General features: G+C 47.0%; 1 protein-coding gene across 9 annotated transcripts in view; it reads right to left on the bottom strand.

The window, feature by feature from the left end:
• The window catches only part of TENM4 (teneurin transmembrane protein 4), a 744,941-nt gene that overhangs the window by 118,083 nt on the left and 604,159 nt on the right, over window positions 1-22,699 (bottom strand). For all 9 annotated transcript variants that reach the window (XM_023238928.2, XM_045038070.1, XM_045038066.1 and 6 more), the window contains one exon: window positions 6,006-6,191. In XM_023238928.2, coding sequence (XP_023094696.2) covers window positions 6,006-6,191 — 186 coding nt within the window. The remainder of the gene's footprint in view (window positions 1-6,005; window positions 6,192-22,699) is intronic.

Raw genomic sequence — 22,699 nt, 5'->3', positions numbered from 1 at the left:
TCACGCTTGTTTTAGTCAAGCTCATTCATCTAGATTTTCAAAGCGATCTAAAATTTCTCAGACATCACCTCCCACAATATGTCATCACATACAGCATCTGCGGGACCTCCTGGCTCAGGTGGTGTGCTTAGCTTTCAGATCTGCGGAGTTTCACAGAGCGTCATGAGCATAGACTGCTGTCATAACTGAACCCAGCTACAGAAGCACTGGAGTTTCTCTCGCAGGGTTGGAAGGGAAACACCATCAGCGGGATCCAGGTGGCCACACCATCATGCAGCATCCTCTTTGAGGGAGTTCTCTCACAAGAAAAACCTTGCTCATCTCCAAACTTAAGGGTGATATCCCGGCTGTGGTGGCGAGTACAGATTACCTCTACTCTGTCGGCTTAATCTTCCCAAGCCTAAGGGCTGACTTCAGAGAACTCTCTTCTAATGCCATTTCTTTCATTATTATTATTATTATTATTATTATTATTATTGCCATTTCACTTTTAGGAACAATTTAGTAATAATGATCTCTTTTAAAAGTCAATATGTTTCTAATATCTTTAAAAAATGCTTACTAATTTCCCAGGACACAGAGTGGGGGGGGAAGGAGGGAAGGAGCAGGAACAACAGGCATTGGAAATGACTGAGGCAGACTCAGGTTGCAATCGATGCTGTGGGTTTCAGAAGACAAAAGTGGGCATTCGATACTTCAAATTCCAGCTCCACAAGCCACTCTGTCCTTTGTACCCAGTGATCTTGAATCACACCGTGCGTCCAAAAGCTGATAATGGCCAGTCAGTACCAAATCCCAAAGTTTTCTGGGAACAGAGTAGAGCTTCCTTGTCTCTGGCTATTAAAAATGGAAAGGATAGCTGGGATCTCTGAAGTCCAATGCCATTTATTTATGAAAGCGATATGCAGGAGTCCATACTGTCGCTCACGCTTCTATTGTTTGAAAATCTTGGTACGTTTGCCCTGGAACGTAGTCACTTAAGAATCCATCACGATTTTCAAACAGTAACTTTCAGAAAAGAAGGTACAAAGTCCATGAGTTTGCATTGCGCGTGGTGGATTCAGGACTTCACCGAATTCCTTCATCTTTCTCTTCAGGAGAAATGTTTCTTATGCTCTGTCTCTATTCCTGTCACTCTGCAAGAAACTAGAGACAGTGGTGGCATAATGCTATTCATGCTATTCATGATTCATGATATTCTGAGCCTTTGGCATGAGTCTGTGAGGGCTTAGATACCTTTAGCACTTCTATGGCCTCCAACATGCAAACCTCTTTCCTTGACTCGCTTGTACCAACATAAGTTTCCAAAAGTTTCTCTTAGGGTAATCCCAAGAAGCCTCAGGGGCCCCCCGTCAAAGGCTGTGGAGAACATGGCATGAGGCTTTTCATTCTTATTCTCCGGGAGCCCCTGCTGACTCTAACAGTTGTACTGCTGATACACATCAGGCCAGATTAAACAAGGGTCATTATAGCAGGTGATGGTTAGGGTGGTTATGATCGTGTGACCTTCTTTAGATGTTTGACAAACGACTGAAGAGATGTTCTTGTTAGGATCTTGGATACGTTAATCCCCTTCTCTCTTTGGATGAAGGGTCAATGAGTAAGTGGCCAGTGGCACCAACCCGAGAGGGACGCACAAAGCCCATTAAACCTCCTTCCATTTCCTACCTCTACCACCTGCGGGCTAAAATCCCCCAGAACCATTGACTAACCAAGCTCTTGCTCTGATAACTTGGGGTAGAGGCCTGTCCATTTTCTCTTGTCCTTGCCAGCATCTGTCCTCTCGGGTCACGGGTGCTGTTGTGAGAGAGTGCTTTCAAGGACAAGCACAGGGTTGTCATACAAGCACTGACACTTTGCGGGTCTCTTATAAGCTCTCAGTTAAGGAATGTCTGATTACAAACAAGAAACCTGAGAGCTATCAGCCAACAGTGGACAAAGAACTCCAGAAGATTCTGTGGCCTTTCTTTATAATTTCTCTTCATCGTGAAGTCTGGCTTTGCTCACTGGAGTAATTGCATCATCCGAGTATTATTTTGATCTTTACTCCCAGAGGAGGATTTGTTTAAGAATCCAGATTTATATGATTGGACAGCTCTCCTGAAGCCTAGTAAATAATTCTGTGTATCTGGCATCTTGAACAATCACAGCTTTGGGGTCAAGGTTGGAATTTTACAAATATAATCAGAAGCTAGCATTTCCCACATGTGTTTTGAGACTTGAAAGACAAGGGGGCACTGAAGTGAATAAAACAACTATCATAAAAGTGACCAAAAATGTTAGTACTGGTTTCAAAGAAATAGGAAAAAATTAGACACCTTCTCAAATTTAACTATGATTTTTAGCTTTCTCTACAGAATTGGGAGGTCAAGGCCCGGACTTGAGACCCATGAAATTCCTGGAAGAGACATCACAAAATAGGTTTTATGGCTCTGGGTTGACCACGCATCAATTCATCTTACCTTAACTTCTGGATTAGGAAAACTGGGTTTCATCTATGCAAGTGGGGGCGTTATTGACGAGTGAGAGTGAAAAAGAAAAATCTCTTCTTACTTGGGGGATATATTTAGGATTGGGGTAACTCAGTTTTGGGATGCTGGGTGTGCAGGTCTGTGGGCAGTAGAGGAGGAGGCTGTAACGCCATTCCTCCAGAGGCCTTCTCGGGCACCCCCATTCTGTGATCCCCAGAGGGAGAAAATGAAGCCCCCAGTGGCCATGTGGTCTGCCCATGGGACTTTCGCCAAGATGCAGAGAGACAGACAGTTCCTAAGAGAAGGAATTTGGATTCAATGTGAAATAGTCTTGCTTGTTGACAAAAACATGGTCATTAAAGAGAATGCCATTGTCCATTTCCCTTTTGCTCTCAAAACCAAGCTCTTTTGAGAAAAATTAAGTAGTTCCATAAAAGAAAAGATGGACCAAAGCCTCCGCACAGAGATAAATTCCTACTACAATAATCTGCCCCAGGAAATGTCACTGGGGTGAAGAGATCCTTCTGCCGGGGACTTGACCACAAGGAGCCCAGACTTGTCTTACTGTTTAATGCCAGCTGGCAGGTAATCAAATCATTCTTTCCTGTTTACGGAGGGCAGTGGTGTGTAAATAAACAGTCCCTCTGCTCTTGCTTCTACTGTATGGAGGTCTCTGAATCAGTGTTGTGGATCCCAGCTTTTTCTCTGGGATGGGACATCACTAAGCTCCAGCACACGAGCTAGCTGTGCTATAGTGACCTACTGTATAGTAATGAAATCTGATAACAAGAGAACATTTAACACTTTGGATTTCTAACTCTTCACATCAACAGTTTTTGTCTTTTCTTAAATGGTCCTGAAACGGAGTGAAGTTCCCTGGAAACAGAAGGAAGCGCTTCTTGTCACCATCAATGATCAGAAAGGGGTCTTTCCTCATTTCTATTCCAAAAGGAAAACGAAGGCACCGCTGCTGTTTCCCTCATTTGCATCTCCTACCCTCCTTCCCTTACACTGGACAAGGTTACTGAAGGGTTCCTTCAGCGCTAGGGTGTTGGGTTTTCACTGGGGATGCAGCTGGCCACAGACAGAGACCCACAGAGAGCAAAGCTGCCATGCAGGGAGATTAGACAGAGACACACGAAATGCTCACCACAAAATGAAAGGTAACAGAATTCTGAGCCAACGTCCTTTCATCTGGGCCACTATGACTTAGTCCATTACTTCTTCAATGTCCTGTGACATTTTTCTGGTATTTAGGACTGTCGGCCTCCCTCTTGAATCATGCGCATTTACCTGGAAGCATTTCTTATCTGGAGGAGAAAAAGCATCTGCAATCCCAGAGAGGAGCTGGCTCTTAAAGAGTGACAATGGGTACTTGGGTGTGCAGGGGAGGAGAGGGCAGGTGGGAGTGGGGTGGGATGGTTTGACTTTCTGGCATCAAAACAAATGGGAAATTCTTCAGGCCAGGCTGATGTACATCTATAAGACACTAGACACAGCACAGCCTGCCCACCAGCCCTGTCATGAATCATCTGTGATTGAGCTGAGGGAGAACTTCCTGAAATCCCTCATCATCGTTTGACTAAGATGAGATGCTCTTATCTTATGAAAGTCTGACATCCACAAACTTGTTGGAACTTGGTATGGTGAGTTGAGGACTCTGTAAGCAAGTGATAGAAAACAGAATGCGTTCTCTCTGGGCTCTGACTTTGGTTTTAAGAGGGATGGGCCCCCTTCTGGGCTGGCAGACTGAAAGATCAACCTGTCCCCCGTCATGGTGAAAGTGAGGGTGTAGGGAAAGTGGGGTTTAAGGAAGAGGGCCCCGTGGGTGACTAGGGCCACTTCTCATCAAGGGACGTCCAGGACCATTGTAAGGTAGGATGATATTGATATGAGGAAGCCACCCAGAAGTGTGCAGTCTCTGCTAGGGACAAAGCACCGTGCACTGTGGCACCCTCTGCTAGGGACAAAGCAGGAAGGGCTGCCGTCGGCTCCAGGATGGCTCTGTTAAGAGCACGGGGTAGGCAAACCAGGTCTGCAACTCATAACGAGAAGGCACAGCCTCTGGGAAGGAGGTGAGCCAGATGCCTCCGTAGCAAATTTGGGCTTTGCCTTGAAGACTGCACAGCAAGCAGCTGGTGAGGAGCCTGGGCACCAAGGCTCAGAAAACCAAGCCTCAAGTTCCAGTTCTACTTCTTAAAAGCTAAGTGACCTTAAGCCTCAGGTCCCTGAAAAGGAAGAAATAATATGTGTGTCTTCACAGGATGACCGTTGGGAGCAGGCATATGAAATAATGCAGTTAGAACCCTCAGCACATGCTCGGCACATTGTAAATAATCAAAAATTAGAAGCCATTCTTATTAATAAGTGCAAGGAATCCCACAGCCAATTATAAACAGAGTGATGCTGTGGGGGTGGGGAATGATGAATACAGACTAATTTCAGATCACAAAACAAAAGGAATGGAGCCCAAGAAAAATGAGAGCAGTGGCTCCATTTGCTCCAAATTTCTTTGTCCCCCAAAAGATCTGGGGCTTGTCTCCCAGGTTCTGTAAGACCCAAGAGGTGACTTTCAGAGTCAGAGAGACACCCGGAATCCTGCCTTCCAAAGCCATGTGCTCACCATCTGACCACAGACCCTCCTTTTGAAAAAAATGGAAGGGGAAGAAGTTAAAACACACACACAAACCAGTTGATTCAATAAAGAGCTTCTGGTGAGTGCTCTTTCCAGGATAACAAACCAAGCAAAACGTCTGGCTGTGTTTAAAATCAACAAAAGCAGCAGGAAAGGCAGGAAGAAGGGAGGGGAGTGATGAGCTCGTGCGGAGAGCTGCCAACGGTGCTGCTTCAGCAGGAGCCATGGGAGGAGCCCCAGGAGAGGACAGAGGAGACCAATGCAGACCGGATGGAAGCAAGGACAGGGGAGGGAGGGACGGAGCCAGGCCCAATGGGAGGCAGAAGTGGTGCCGGGGCCCGTGGGAAGCTTTCCCCAGGATCCCAGGCCTCTCTCAGAGCTCTGGCCTAGGTGGCCAGGGGGTGTGGGGGCCTCAGAGCTAAGCCCAAGCGCTCCCAACCAGATCATGAATTTGATAATATCGGCCACACTTACTGAGCACTGTACCATGGGCCAGCCTGTGCTATGCTCTTTATGTGCAGTATGATCCCCATTTTATAGGTGAGCAAACTGAGGCTCAAAGAGGCACTGGGACAGCCCACAGCTAGCTGCTAAGTGGTAGTAGTCATGTGCCTTATTCCTGACTCCCGGCTTCTTAATACAGAGCCCTACCGCGTCCGGCCCAGGAAGGGTAAATAGCGAGGCACGGGAACCAGCTAACAGACATCTGGGAAATGCAGACTGGGAGGGAAAAGGTTAAAGATGGCCAGTTGTGAGCTTAAGTCCAACTGATGCTGGGAAAGGCCAACCATAATGTCGCCAGATGAAAGGACGTTTTGCCCAGCTCCCACATGCGGACAGAGGCAGCGTGCCACCCGCAGCAGGTCCCGCAGCAGGTCCCGGGCCTGGGCCCGCCATACCGATGGTGCAGTGTTCGCCGTTCCAGCCGGGGCTGCACTCGCACTTGCCGTCGCGGCACGTCCCGTGCTCCGCACAGCGCGGGTGGCAGGCCCGCTGGTCGCAGGCCGCCCCCATCCAGCCTTCCTCGCAGCGGCAGGTGCCCCCCACGCAGACTCCGTGGCCGCCACAGTCGGCAGCACAGATCTCTGTGGGGAGGAGGAGGGGGGAGGGGGGTAGGAGGGCGGAGGGGGGGAGGAGGGGGGAGGAGGGCGGAGGGGGAGGGAGGGGAGACGGGGGAGAGCGGAAGGGGAGGGAGGGGAGAAAAACAAAACACGTTTTGAGCCGGTCATTGTTGGGAACAAGGGTCACACTTGGCTACCCACCCCGTCTCCTGTGAGGCTCGGGAGTCGAATCTCCCTGAACAGTATGACCCTCAGATGAGAACAATTCTCCGGGCAAAAGCCTGTCCTGACCCGTTTCCCTACCAAAATAGGGCGGATTGGAGGGCTCTGCTCTGTTTGCTTTCCCCTATTGCCAGCCTGTCCCTGCTCTTGTGCTTGCCACCTCCAACGGGGACGGGCCTTCCAAACAGATGTGAGGAAAAGTCAAATTTAATTAAAAACTGGTTATGTGTGAAACAAACTGAGGACGAGTCCCCCATCGCCAAGTGAAGTGCTCGTGGATCTGGCTTGGGCACGTGCAGGGGGCCTGGGGTCTGCATTTCATTCTGGCCTTGACTGCGATCGAGGTGGGGTGAAAGGGAGGCCAGTGCCCCGCACCCTGGCGTGTTTTCTAGGGGGTGGCTCTGTGCTTCTGCCACCTGTGCTCCATGCTCCACACACTGCCCTGTCACTCCCACTCCAAGCACCACCTCAGTGGCCCTTCTGATCCAAAGCAAAGAGTTGGGGGACCATCTCACAGCCAGAGAGGGGTTGCCCAGCCCTTCGCAAAAGGCCTGTGAGTCGGCACGAAACACACACGGCCCGATTCACAAGCCGCTTCGGCTGGGGGCCAGTGGCAGCCTCACAGTTACACAGGCAGAGGTTGTGAAGTCTCGGAAACAGGTTTTAGGAAACTGGTTGAGCAGCTGTGGCCACTGATGCTGTCTGCCAGCACTGTGACGGAGACCCTGCCTGGAGTCTGGGCCTCGAGGCCCCACGGTCTTCAAATGAAAATCCCAACGCTTTTATTCTTTTTCCAACTAAATTAACTGGCACTGTGTCACGCTGCATTTGCCCACGACAGCTTGGAATCTTCCAAGCTGTATTCTGGTTTAGAAGCTACTAAGAGTCTAGCTATTTTTGAAAAAGGAGCTAAATCAAAATTAGATCGCAGAGGCTTAGACCTTTCATATCAACCTACAATGCAATGGCTACAATGTTTAAGAACTAAATACAAGGGGCACATGGGTGGCTTAATCAGTTAAGCGTGTCAACTTCGGCTCAGGTCACGATTGTGTGGTCTGTGAGTTTCAGCCTCGCGTCGGGCTCTGTGCTGACAGCTCGGAGCCTGGAGCCTGCTTCAGATTCTGTGTCTCCCTCTCTCTCTCTCTCTCTGCCCCTCCCCTGCTTGCGTTCTGTCTCTCTCTGCCTGTCAAAAAGTAAATAAGCATTATGTATATATATACACACACACGTATATGTGTATGTGTGTATATATATATATATATACACATAAACATATATACATATATAAATAAATAAATAAGACTTAGAATCAGATGGGATTCTAAATATATGTTCTGCCAGTTATGTGACCTCAGGCTACCTATTCCATTGCTGAGTTTCGCTTTCTTCTTCTGTAAAATGGGGGTGGTGACAGCATCCCTTCGGAGGGTGCCTGATACATAGTATGTATCAATAAATTCACACTGATCATTCATTCTTCAGATAGTACTGCATGCATGCCTACTATGCGCTGAAGACTGTGGCTGTGTCAGGAATACGGAGAAAAACTAGACATAATCTCCATCCTCTGGGAGATCACAATCCAGACAAAGCACAAACTGATGTTGGAATCCAAAGGGTATCCAAATAATCTACAGCTGTTACTGCTGCACCTTCTTGCTTATACACAGTAAATAAAAAACCATGAATTTTAGGATCAGATAGATTTGGGGTCCACTCTTGTTTTGTCACTTATTGCCTGGGTGATCTGCAGGTTGCAGGTTATGAAATTCATTGAGCCTCGCTTTCTATGTCTGTGACACAGGCATAAAAAAATTCCCATTTCACCATCTCACAGGGACGTGGTGTTAGATCAAATGAGGTAATGTGTGGGAGAGCCATTTTTGGCTTAATAACTAACACTTATATCAGGTTTTAGAGTTTACAAAGCACTCTTCATATGCAATTTCTCATTTAACCTCGACAACAATGCTGTCAGAACACCCAGCTACTATCTTTCTTAGAGGTGAGGCTACTGAGACCCAGACAGTATGAGCGAATTCTACAAGGTCATGCGGTTCTCCTGGTGCTTCTTCCTTGTTTTGACAATCCTCAGGGCAATATGCAAGACAGACATTTTAAGATTAAGGAAACTGATCAGCAAAGAGGCAGGCTCTCCTCTGCAGGAACCTCCTGGTTCTTCCAGCGGGTCTGTCTCCTTTCCTGGCCCTGTTGCTTATCTTTTGTTACATCCAAGTCAGCCCCTGGATATATGTGAAATGAAATGAGATCCCCTCCGCAGAATTTCCCAGACACTCAGTCTCACTTTTGTCATCTGGAGACTGCTGGGCTGCCCATCCAAATGCAGCATTTCCTCACCATTTTACACCAGACACGCCCTCCTGGCATGAAGCTGAGGTTGCCTGGTGGTTGGGCCCCTCTCCATCAGCCTTTTACAAGCTGGGTTGTGGGCTCTTACACGTCTTAATGCAAGGGGCCTGAACAGGGTGACCTTGATGTTTATGGGATGCTAACTGATGGGAACACAGCCCGTCAGTGTTCAGGTTCCCCTCTGCAGATGGCCTCTCCGCCTGCGTGGGAGACTCACTGACTCCTGATGGCAGCAGAAACCAGAGATGCTACTTTATCATTTGGTCTCAAGTTGTAGGTCCTGTTGTGATTTTTCTTATGTTTCTCTCTCTCTCTCTGTTTTTTTTTTTTTTTTTGTCCTTGATATAAAAGGAACTGCTTTCGTTTTCCTTCTTGATTTTTGCTTTGACATGAAAACAGATATAACTTCCTAGAGTGGTTGCTGGAAACCAAATAGGATGGCACTGAAGAATGTGCTTTGACAGCTCATCTATCCTTTATGTGATGTAAGTGGGATTCTGTGAAATGTGGGTCATGGCTCCTCTCCAATCCCAGTTTCCTTGCTTGTAAGCCAGGGATGCCACTAACCACTGGACAGGGGTGGTGTAGGAACTGCTCTCACTTGTCTCCTCTCTCGTGTGCCCACTACGTGCCGATCCTACAGCAATGGGATCTGATGGTGACCGTGCCAGGCATGGTTCTTTCCTGACCTCAAGGAGTTGACATTCTAGCATGGCAGACAGACATAACTGATATCAGTTACACGAGTTCACATGTGCAGAAGTAAAACTTCTAGCATAGCGTCTGGCACGTAGTCAGGGTATAATAAATTGTGCTCACACGTACTTTTGTGAGAAAGAAAATGATGTGTAGTAGCATATGCACTGGACTGACGTCAGAGCATCGGATGTGAATTCTGACTCTGTGACATATCCAATACAAGTGAGCATTTGATAAGTTCCTGTTGACCTTCACCTGATACACATCAGAGCTTTCTGGCTGATAGCTGGAGGGGCTGGGATCTGAGAGGAATCCTTTGAAGTACTATGGAGAACACAATCCGTAGGGTAGACTTGGGCTCCGATTCTGACTCCCCAGCTTCCTTGGGTCCTTGTAGAGTCCTCAGAGAATTATTTAATCTGGGTCATACTTCTGCACTCCCCAAATGAGGAGAGTAATAATGGTCCCCCACTGGTTGAGTGGTGATAATGGAAGAAAAGGGTGCATGTGGAAGGCCCTGGGTAAGCTGTGCTATGAACACAACTCATTGATGAGGACTGAAGACCTCTTGTGTCATCAGAGCTGTACTTCTTGAAGAGGAGCATCTTCTTGAAGAGCAAAATATTAGCTTTGTAGTGATCAGCCTCAAAATTTAGGTATGCTTTGTCTAGTTACCTTGCATGGCACCATTGGCCAATACCATTGAAACCCAGGAAGAAGCCGTTTGTATTTACAGCCTTGGCTTCCTCTTGAAATCACATGAAAATCCCAAGCTGTCTTACAATTTTGATTCTAAGCCTGTAAAGTTCTTGACTGAAGCGTACAGGATCTTGGAGATGAACCAGGCCAGGCCCAAGAACACATTAGCTCTTCTCTGAGGGAAAGCCGTGCCTATAGCTCTTCCCTTCTGCACCTCTGCCTTGCCTCACCCCTGTACATGCCTGTCTTTTCTCCAGACCAACAGCTCACCTAATGGCAGGCTTTAGCTTTTTCTCATCTTGGTTCCCCCGCAGCGAGCACCAGGCATGGCACAACATGAGATTTCAACAAATATTTGTTGAAAAAACAGATGAATAAAAAAAACCCAAAAAACCCCAAAAAACCAAAACTTCACGGAAGAGGTGTTAAATTACTTGGGCTTGACTCTGTCTCAGGGTCATATTGTACAAGAGTTATTTAGTTAGATATATTTGCACAGGGGCTCAGTCCCCTTTGTGCCTAACTTTCTTAGAAACTCAGCTGCAATCTCTGACTGAGAACTCTGTAATCTTAAAGGGCCTCAGTCCTTACACTCTCATGCACACCTTTCTTCCTACTGCTTCCCATGTCATACCCATTCTCCTTCCATGACGTGGAAGTGAGTAGGCACATGAGGAAGAAGTGAAAAGAGTAGGGAAAGATAGCAGGTTTGGCTACTGGTTAATTGTGCCCCAAAGTGTATACATAAGGGAAAAAGCTGCTCCAGGCTCCTCTCATTAAATGTTAATCCCTATACGAGCCTGGATGAAGCCTGGGACCTAGCACAGCTATGTTTTAATTTGTCTGGACTTATTTTACAATCCTGTTCATTAAAATAGCTGGTACGGGAAGCTGTGGCGTTCCCCTAAAGGGACAGACTTACATATATTTTTCTCATAAAATTTCTGCGACTTGGAAAGATGCTCAAAATTGCCACAAGTGAGGAATGCAAGGGTCGCCGCCCAAGGATCTGTGGGCTTTCCTGCTGAGCAAGGAACAGAGGCAGGTGAAACAGAGTCTTGGCCCCATGTGACCTCCTGGAAAGTCCTTTAATAAGTCCGTATTTAGCACTAAAAGGGATAATAGGGAAAATTGTTCTATTTTGCTTAGGCCTTGAGGTTCTTAGAATGCCCTTAAGAAATTTTAATAGAGGGTTAAATAATTTTAAATGATACCTGCTAGGATTTTCTGTTTTATCACTAGCTCTTCGGAATTAGTGCACAGCTCAGGAATTTCTCTGAAATTCTGGTACACGTTAAGTCTAAGCCACGCTATTGAAGCAGAAATAAGGAGAAAATGTAGAAGCCTTGCCGGTGGCCCACAAATAATATCTCATTAAATCCTCACAATGGCCCTGCAATGGTATTTTCATTACTGTATCATGGCTGGGGAAACAGCTTGGAGGGATTAAGGTAACTTAGCTAGAATGACAGGTGGCTATGATTAACACAGCTCTTCGGCCTGTGACTTGTGTGACCAAGTTGAGGTGAAACCTCAGTTGTAACATGACACATTTCAATGACTGTTAGTTACATATTAGATCATTGCCCCAGCTAGAATACAGGATCTCTGAGATCAGTCAGAGTCTCCTTCCTCACCCTGACCCAGTGTTTACCATATGAAGTACTTTTCCTTTTGTTTGTCTATCTGTTTGTTCACCTTCCATATGCCCATCTGTCCATCCATCTATACAATCCACCCAATTATCTAATCATCTATCCAGTCACTAGGCCATCAGCCTGTCAGTTCATCCATCCATCCATCCATCCATCCATACATACATACATCTGTCCATCCATCTATCCATCCATACGTCCGCTCATCCATCATCCATCTATCCATCACTCATCCATCCATCCATCCATACATCCATCCATCCAGCTATCATCCATGCATCCAGCCATCCAATTGTGTGACTTGGACAAGTCACTTCACCTTTCTGTGCCTCAGCTTTCTCTTCTGCAAAATAGGGCTTATACACTAATATCTCAGGTTCATCTGTGAGGCTTAAATGGACACCTTACAATGTGCCTAGTATCATACACATCTTTTATAGAGTAAACACTGTATGGCAACTATATCATGTTTATGTGCTAGAAAGATCCAGGAGAAGGGAGAGTTTAATGATTCTGGGGAGAGCAAGGGGATGATGTGAACAACCGAGGCACCTCTGAGCAGCTAGAGAGGACTAGATTTGGAGCATAATCTGAGGGACAGCTCTTTGTGGGCACCTCATCTTCTGGGGAGGGATATGTAGGCCAGGACCTGTTTAAGGGACAGGCCAGGATAACGGTAAAGCACTTCACCAATGGCTTCAATGTTCTCAGTGAGGTCGGAATCTCTGCTGACGGATAGAGGTGGACATTTAAAGAGCCCTTTCGGGGAACAAGAGCAATAACTCCCAAAGTATAAGAAGGATGCAGCTGGAAGGGCCCGGGAGAGGCTAAAGATCATGAGCATGAGGTGGTTTGGCTTCCAGTGCTCAGAAGCAGGCTGTAAGCTGAGGGATGGTGAGTGGCTGGGATGGGCCTGGGTTTTGCAAGGTGGATATGGACAGAGGTAGAGACAAGGGAGCTGTGAGTGATGAAGGAGAACAGCTGGAGGTGAAGGACCATGGGACTAGGGGAAAATGATGGAGAAGGAGGGTGTTGGAGCTGGGCAGGAAGTGGCCTGCTTCTGACCAGGGCATTTCCCTCAGGTGGGTTTAGGGGTAAGAGAGGAAACAAGGAGAAAAACTTAGAGGACCAGTTTTTGTGATGAGAGCATAAGAAGACACTTCAGAGATGCTCTAGCCATTCTGTAGACAGGAAAATGAAGGGCCGGAAGAGAGGTGTGCCTTGTCTGTCGTCCCACAGGGACATGCGTGTCAGTGTTTGAGCAAGAACTTAATGGCTGGCTTAGGAAATAGTCACATAAGGGGCCAGCTAGACAAATGGCAGCCGGGCCTTACCACACACTGTGGCCCCTCCTCTGTGCCTCTGTACAAGCTGTTTCTGTGGTCTGGGTTCCCCTTTTACCTCAATCTTCAAACGTTCAACTCTACATTGGCTTTGAGTTCTGGCTCCTCCTCTCTGAAGCCTCCTTCTAGTGTTCCATCTGGCAAGAGTTTCACCTCCTGCCTTCCCAAAGCACTTGACACGAACCTTTCTTTATCAGGGTAATTAGTCTGTCTTGCCTCCAGAGAGCCCTCCCGGCACCAGATTGATCTCTACATTCCCCAGTGAGTCTTACACAGGAAATGTATCTTCTGACTGCGTCAAGGTTCTACCATTTTGCACAGAACAGAGGCTGGGATTCACAGAAGCTAGTATAAGGGCCTCCTCTGCTACTTCCCAGCTGTGGGAAACAAATGTAGCACCCCTCTGAGCCTTCTCTTTGTCATTTAGGAAATGACAATAATGGTACCTAGCTGCCAGAATCCTGAACTTGATTTAAAAACATACTGAGCACCTACTATGTGCCAGATACTCCTAGAGGCTGGGGATTCAGAAATTATATTAAATTATCTCTAGGCTCAAGGAACTGAAGTCTACCCATATGTGTAAAGGAGCACGAGGCTACCACCATGCCCAGCACACAGTAGGGTAATTACAAGGTACCTTTCTTTCCCGTAGACAGATATCTCTATATTTTGAACAAAAGGGTTTCGATGTAGCACCCCCCCCCCTTCCTTTTCTCACTAAATTGGGAAGATGGCCTTTTAGTCTCAGTGCAGGTTTCAAGAAGCAGCCAGAAGGGGAGGAAGGTACAGGAAAGGAGCCTTTGACTTCCTTACAGTAATTAGTGTCCCCTTGACATTGAGGTCAAACCCAAGCCACTCTCCCATGCTTTTCAACTTCCAGCTCTATCACCAGAGGGTCAGCGCTGCTCCCAGCCACTGCTCCATCCCACAGATCTAGTTGGAGGAAAGCTAATGAGCCTTGGAAACCACATGGCCTTTCACCTCACCGGAGGAGCTTGGGAAGCTTTCAAACCAAGCAGGAAAGTAGATTCCAGGATGTTGGTGCATAGCACGCTCCACACCTATTCCCCCAGGACCAGAATTTCAAGCTTCATGAAGCACCCATCACAGGAAGTAGTAAGCCACTGCCATTCATCTTAATTGGAGGGTATCAGGTGTCCTGATTGGAGGAGTTCAAACTGAGCTTGAGGGAGGCCTCCTAATAGGGTCTGACTTTGCAGAAGGATAACAAGGCAGGAAAGGGCTGGTGAGCACAGAAGCCACAGAACATGCCCAGGATGTGGGGTTTTGCCCAGGGCTGGAACACTACCTACACCCCACAAAAGGGCCCAACTGGATGAACTGAAGAGGCAGTGATGTTCGCTCCTCTTCCCAGAGACCCCCGGCCCTGCTATACTTTATGAAAGGCCCATCTCTCCACCCGATCAGGTGCCCACCTGTCTAACTGGCTCCTGGACATATCCACCTAGATGTCCTCCTGGCGCCTCCAACTGCATGCCAGTGTTAGAGTATGCTTTCCAAAATCAAACCTCACATGTCACACCTCTGCTTAAAACTTTTCAGTGGCTCCCACCGACAGATAAAACCTAAACTCTTCCGAGGCCATTCACGACTGGATGCCTGCTAACTTCGCTCACCTCTTCTCCCTCTCACTACTGCCACCAATATCCTAAGCAAAGCCACTCCAAACTACAGGTCTTCCCTGGAAATGCCATGTGCTGTCGCATCTTTGTGCATGTTGCACATCTCTGACTTCTACAACGGGATGCTGCAAGGTGCTTGTCTCTTCCTTCTATCTCTGCCAACTCAAACCCACCTCCATCACCCACCTTAAATCCTGCTATCCTCCAAGAAGCCCCCTGATCACCCCGGCTGAAAGCAATGACTCTTTTCCTCGAACCCTTGTAGTATTGCCAGTTTACATGGTTCTTGGCACTGGTATCCAATGAACTGATACCTTGTGAACCTCATACCTGAGTCATCAACGGGATCAGCATAAACCTTGGAAATGGCCAATGGCACAGTTATGTAGAGGATAAATATGGGCTCTGAAGTCCGAGATGGCTGGATTTGAATCCTTGTTTTCCCAGAGTGTCTCTGGGCAAGTCCCCCAGGCTCTCTGAACCCTGATTCCCTGGGAACAATACCATCTGCAGTGTCACAAGATTCTTATTTGTTGTCTGAATAAATCATGAAGCATATACATGAAGAAGCTCTGTAAAACGTAAATAAAATCTCCATTCAGAGAGCAGTTATTATTTTAAAATTACAAGTTATATACCAGTGGTTTGATTCAGGAAGACAACCGGAGATTGTATACAAGCCATCGGCTTGGGCGTCCAAACAGAAACCTGATTCTGAAGCCCAGTTTCAGGAGGGCTTATATTTACATACTGAAGAGCTCCAATTCTGATAGAAAATGTTCTGGGGCTGTCAGGGGAAATTCTACTAAATTACAAAGCTGCCAGCTCCTGGTTTATCAACCTTTAGCTCTGGCACTATTTAGTACTACGCCTGTCTGGGCCCAATTTCCCAGTCTTTGATTAAATGTTAGGAACTGACCATCTCATTGTGTCTGAAACTGCATGCTACTTCCCAGACAACTGGTGGGCTCTTCTCTGCTTCCTTCCAACGCCTTCTCTTCCTTCTCTGCCTCAGTGTCAATCTCTCAGATATTTATTATTCTGAACTTTGATTTCAGGCTACCACTTGCTGTTGGGAAGGGGTACAGGAAATGTCAAGTCTCAATGGATATTATTCCTCGGCTGAAATTCTAACCTCGGGTTCCTCTTCCTGTAACATACCTATACAGAAATAGCCCGGCCTGATCATTTCCTTTTGATGTTTAATTGGATGTCGGTGCTGTGCTTTCTGGGCTGAGAAGCTAATGCTTCTCAGAGAGAGAACAATTCCGGCTATACACACGAGACCTGTAGCGGGGAGAATGCTCCGCGCTGAATGTAATTTTCTCTCCCATCCATGAACAGAAGACAATTTCTCTGGCATTAAAGCATCTCACTCAGTCTTTCTGTCATTAATAAGAATCAAATTCTGTTCCCTCAAATTTAAATGTAATTATATTTGCCTCGTAAATAAAATTGAATTACCATTTTCAAAATTTAGCACTAATGCAAATGCTATATTTAGAGCTTTAATTTTTTAACCCTGTTACTACTTTCGACTTATTATTATTATTTTTTAAACACTGGGCTTATTTTGCTGTCAACTGTGACATAATTTGATAACAGAGCGTCTCTGTTCCCTATCTTTCCAGTCATATTTGTTGTTAACTATGCTTCGTGGTTAGCTTGTCTTTTTGGTAGGGGAAGAGAGTAATAGAGAGGCAACTGGCAGCTCAGAGGATCTGAGTTTGAATTCTAAAAGGTCCACCCTAAGCGAAGGAACCTAGGCCAGGGTGGGCTGAGAGAGCTAAAGAGCGAGCCCTGACATGGAGTCTGAGAGAGAAATCTTCACTGTGCATTGGAAATTTTTTTAATCCGAGATTTGCAGCAAGGCATTCAGTAGACCCCAGGTTTGGACCCTGCCTACCTTTCTGGCCCAACTAACCGCCCCCCCCCCCCCCCCCGCCCCGCTCCACCGCCCCAGAGCTCTGAGTCTCCGGTCAGAGAAAAGATTTTCCAGAGGCCACTCCTACATATCTGTGTACTTCGCACATGCTGTTCCATCTGCCTGCACTTCCCCTGCCCCTCTCATGTTCTGGCTCACAAGTCTCCTCCCTGGGAAAGACTGTCTCAGCTTCTGGCCCCACCATCTTCTGGCTGAGCTCACTGCTCCTGCCCTTGTGCTCCCAAACCCCATGCACATACCTCAGTCAGAGCTCTTATCACACCACTTAACTAGGTGTCACTTCCCGAGTGGGTGAGGTTCCCTGATCCTGGGTGCCCAGAACAGCGCCCAGCACACAGGGAGGCCTAAAAGGGTCATAAGTGAATGAGGTGGATATCTGTGCCTGTCAGGGGCAGGTGCAGATCTGGAGCTGTTCTGGGATGCTCTCTCTGTGAGGCTGTATTCCACTCTGGAATTGAGCTCAGAAAGCTCATTATGGAAGCTGATGCTAATGCTGTTTGGCCCTTGTGCTGTTGTTTGGGGATAAATATGTCAGCACATTAATAACTTCATCTGGACTCAATGACCAGTGATGGCAGCTGGTGGTAAAGAGTCAGAAACCACAAGGAAACTGAGCCTCTGAGAGAAAGCAAAGTTGTTCAAGGCTACATAGACTCAAATCCAGGTCTGGCTCTAAACCTTCACTATATAAACTGTCCTCAGACTTAAATTTGCAAGAGTCTAAGGGACTATTTGGATAATTTAGATTTAATCATGCATTTTAAAAACACACTATTTATTGAGTGCTTACTGAGTGCCAGCACCATGCTAGGCATATTATACATATGCATTAAAGCTAATTTAAAAAACAACCCTGCAAAGCAGGTACCATTAGCCATATTCTTTGGATAAGCTCAGTCTTAAAGCTCTAGCTTGGTCCCACTCTAAATCCCATGCAATTCTTTCTGACCGCATATGCTACCTCCAAACCTGTACCACAGAATCTCTAAAAGATCTCTACCTGTTCTTCCATGAAACTCAATTGCAGTGAGATGATAAGAATCATAAACCACCAGCATGGGCATTTCACAGGCAGAATCTCTGCCATGTATCGCTTCTATGAGCCAGCAACCCAAAGGGATAAAATGCAGTGAGAGGACCCTCTCAAATAAAAGTCATTTATGGAAGATAAGATTGGAGAGGGCTCACAGAGCAGTGGAAATGATGAATGAATTTATGAAGCTGAGGACGGAGGCTACTGGGCTGGGGTGGAGGGGAAGAAAGACCCGAGGGAGAGCCAACAGAGGGGCAAACGATGAGTCTAAGTGACCACATTTGAAATGGTATCCTGGAAAATGTCACAGAGCTTGAAATCCTCTTTAGAAGTCCTGAGGCTCTGAAAGAAAGGTAGACTCTTCCAATTGTAAGGACGGTCTCAGAGAGGTTAAATTCCTTCCCTTTTCTAAGGCAGCTCAAAGCCAAGAGGATGAAAAGCCAGCTAAAGCATATGGGGGAGGTGGGAGAGTCATTCTGCTCAGCAAGGCTGCTGAGTGGGCCCATTTTATGCAAAAGCTGATGAGGCATCCAGCCCAGCGTGGCTGCTCCCTGGGGAAGATGGCCTGAAGGAGGTGACCCCTCCTGTCCAGGAGGGGTTCCGGGCCGGCCGGCACGGCACACGAAACTAACATGAGCTAGGTCTGGAAATAGACAAAGAAGGAGCCCAGGGATTTGGTTTTAGCCCTTAGTGCATGCGTGTGTGTGTGTGTGTGTGTGTGTGTGTGTGTGTGTATGGCGGTGTGGGGGCACACTGGGGTGGGGAGGAGGGTCCTGAGAGAACAGATTAGACCGGTAGTGTGCTGGGATCTTCCTGGGCAGAGCCAATAGCCTTTTCTTTGATGTGCCACTGGGTAAGTCATCGAGGAATCATAGAGAACCTAACCCAAGACAGGCCCTGCACTAGGGATACTGGCAAACCCTGACCTCATGGAGATCACGCTTGGCAAGAGAAAGGCTTGATGATAATACATTGCTCAGTATGCCACAGAGCTTGGCAGAGGCCCTAGAGCCATATCCGGTGTGAATCTGGACTCTGCCACTCACCGGTGGGGGGAAACTGGCAAGGAATTGAACTTTTCTGAGCTTCAGTTTCCTTACCTGGAAAATGGAACTAGTAATACTTTCTTCCACAGGGGTTTGTAGAACCTTAATTAAGATAATGGTTGTAATACACTTAGTTCAGTTGGTTTGGTACATGGTAAGCCCTAAGAAATGGGTGGCTCTTTAAGTGATGCTCCATCCTGTGGCTTATCAGGAAAAAAGATAAGATCACTGATAAGGAAACACCTTTGGATGGAAAGGGGGGGGGGGGCTTGAGGCAAGAGCTGAGGACTTAGCTTTAATTCACACTCTGCCACTGCTAAACTGATTTACTCTGGACAAGTCACTTCATCCTCCCAGCTCTTTAACCCTCTGTTAAACCACAGCACTGGCAATCACCATCACCATCACCACTACCACCATCCCCCAGAGACCAGAGAAGCCAAGTCCTGCTGTGCTCGGAGTTGAGGACACAGGTGTGCTGAGGGGTAGGCCACAGGCATTCGTCCCAACAATTATCTTACACTGTTTGTCAGGAAGGAAGATCACTTGAATGAGGCAAGATTTGGGGAGGAATTTCTGAGATGAGGCTGGAAGCCAAGCTACTGGGAACTCAGGGGCCTGAGTAAATACTTGTGTAAAATCGGACTTCACTGTTTCCACAAACAGTAACCAAAGTGCTGGGGAACTTTGTCGGCTCACATTTCATCACAGGCTGGTCGTGGAGTGCGGGGCGTGTCGATTTCAGATGCTTTCATTAAGTCTCGTTCTCTGGCCCAGTGAGACATCTCTTCCTTCCTATGAGGGCCATTTGGTGATTTCTGCCAACTTCACAACCCGTAGTTCGTGCCGACGCTATGAGGAGCACTTAGGACGGGCTGCAGGCCTGCGGTTCCCGATGGGAAGGCTCTGGGCAGTATCTGTGCCAGCCTGGCCGTACCAGGGGCAAATAACACCATACGAGGAGAGCTGCCTCTCGACAGGTGTCTGACTTGGGCCAGGCACCGTGCCGACCACCATACCTACACTTTGTCACTGAATCCTTACAACAATCCTTACAACAATCCTGCAGGTGATTTTACCTTTATGATAGAAGAAGACAGAATTCAGTAGGCCCAGAGGGGAACATTAGGACCTGAGATTCCTGGGTGGGGAAAAACATCTCTTTTGGAATAATGCTGGGAGTGTCTGACCACAGCAAACTTCCTCAAGCACAAGGTTCCTCTTAAGAATGTAACAGATCTCCCCCATTCCCCCTCAGGCTTCCCACAGGAATTTGACAAAAGACCCTAGCATGGCCTTAGGCCACCACTCATAGAGTGGAACTGAGCCAATCAGGAATGGACCACCCAGCACCTAGAGCTATTAGGCCAATAAGGGTGGGACCTGAGAGGGAACAGGGGGTAGGGGAAGGCTGACCAAAACCTTATGACAAGGACCCTTGCCTACTGTCACAGGCATTCACATCCTAACGTCCCCCCTCTGTAAAGAGACCTTTCCTACTATTCTTTCTTCCTGATCTTATACTCTAATACAATTTTGCTGATGCGATGCTCATTTTGTGTCCACCTCTTCGTTCTTAGAGGGAGCAAGACAATGAATCCCACATACTGTGGTAAAGAGTCCTGCAACACCTTGAAGGAAACTAACTGCAACTTGCTGCAGCCATCGTACTAGCGGGGAGCAGATTTTCTGAAAGTCCAGTGCCTGTCCCACCACCATGGAGCTAATTCCCCTAGCACAGAGGCGGTCCCTCAGCTCCAGCACCACCCAGTCAATAAGGCATCTCTTGCTTTACTTCATGGCCAACACTCAACAGCTTTCAAACAGCTTCCACTCAGTGCAAGTGCCCTTGGAAGGGAGGTAGGAGAAAGATACCAAGTGCTCACTCTATCTAGGCACTCTTCTATGTGCGTGCACACATTGTATAATTTAATGGTCACCTAACCTTTGAGGTAGACACTGTTATTATCCCATTTTCAGATAAGGAAGCTGAAGTCAAGAAAAGCCAGTACCTTGCCAAGGTCATCCAGTTAGCACATGGCAGAGCCAGGACTGAGCTCAGGCAGGTACTGCTTATACAAAGCAGGGTTGCAAGAGAGAAAACCACCTTCAAAGTGCTTCCACTAGACTTCAGACTGGTTTCTGGAGGGGATGTGACCGCTGAGGAGGAACAGTGGCCTGTGGAGAGGCAGCACAGAATACCAGGAAGCGGGCTGGGCCTAGGCTCCCAGGCTGAACTTGGGCTGCCAGCCTCATAGGGCACCAGAGTGCCTTAGGCAAGTCTGCAACCCCCTAAGCCTCAAGCTGAGAATGGGGATGATGTCATAGCTGGCCACCCTGCCTACGGGGCTGTTGTCCTGTGTGTGTGTGTGTGTGTGTGTGTGTGTGCGCGTGCGCGCGCGCGTGTGTGTGTGTGTGTGTGTGTGTGTGTGAGAGAGAGAGACAGAGACAGAGAAATATCTCTGTATGCTGTGAAGTACTCGGCAAACACAAATTGTTATTTGCTATCGCCAGGGGAGACGGTAATTTTGAAGCCATCTTTGAAATTCCTGGCCTGGTGGCAGTCGTGACACTGTTTCAGTCAGCTGCAGGTTAGAGATTTACAAACTATAATCCACATTTCTGAAAGGGCATATTTCTTCTTGCCTCTATCAAATGTCTTCATTAATATCGAGGGCTCTCATCAATGGCTGTTTTAATCATAATTGTAATAGCAGCTAACATTTACTGAGCCCATATTACGAGGTGAGTAGCATGATAAGTGAGTTTTTAATAACATCTTAAACAATTCACCACATAATAATTTTCCAAATAGTAACCCCAGAAGGTAGGTCCTGTTAACCACCTCCATTTTACAGCGTAGGGAGGTGAAGGAACTTGCCCGAAGCTAGAACTAGTACGTAGGGGGGTCAGCGTTTGGACCAAGGTTTGCTGGGATCAGGGATGCTTCTCATCACTCCTCTGACCGTGCGCAAGAGGCCACACACAACTGACACCAGTTATGGGGAGCTATGTACACACGATGGAGGAATACAAACTCTCATGATTCTATGTAAAGTCCCTTCCAGTGGGTCTGCTGTCTCCTTTTATGGGACCAACTGAAGAATACTTAGTGATCTCACTCAAAGTTACACCTACCTCTGTGAAAGGCTGTGGCGTTTCATCAGGGATTAACAATGCATGGACACTTATATACCTATCATAAATTAGCTCTGTGGCCACATAACAAACAATACAACCCAGTGTAGCTTTGAGAGGACCATTTATTATATCGCTATAAACAGAGCTATATAAAAAGAATTATTCCTAAGACCCTGCGCATCTGCGTTTGCAATCACGTCTTAACACGAGCTTTGCAAACGAGGATAAAAAGTCCAGTTTAGACTGCATACTGAACATCAATTCTCCATTCAAGGGGGCAAGGTAGTTCAAAGTATTCCAGAGGCACAAAGGCTGCACGGATCTCATTGTTGCCAAAGGTCCTCAACCATCTTTCCTGATCACAAAGGGGACTGCTAACACACAACATGATAAGCTCATTTGGGCTTCCCGTTGTTTAAACAGTGTGGTGTGGTAGAGAAAGCGATTTAGGTAAAAAAACAAAAACAAAAACAAAAACAAAAACAAAAACAAAAACAAAAACAAAAACCATAGCTAGAGATGCTGCCACTTTTTAGCTGTGTGTCCTTGGGTAGGATTACTTAAAAATTTTCTGTGCCTGAGCTTCTCCATCAGTTTATTTCTCTTCATTTGTTTCTTTGTCGTCTCCACTCCCTTCGTCCTTCAATGCAAGTGTGACAAAGATGGGGACTTTCTTATCTCTTTATATCTCTGATTAGAAGAGTCCCTAGTACACAGTAGGTGTCCAAAA

The sequence above is a fragment of the Felis catus genome, chromosome D1 (assembly GCF_018350175.1).
Source record: "Felis catus isolate Fca126 chromosome D1, F.catus_Fca126_mat1.0, whole genome shotgun sequence".
Lineage (NCBI taxonomy): Eukaryota > Metazoa > Chordata > Mammalia > Carnivora > Felidae > Felis > Felis catus.
Note: the sequence above shows the minus strand (reverse complement) of the source record. Positions and strands in the feature narration are given on the sequence as shown.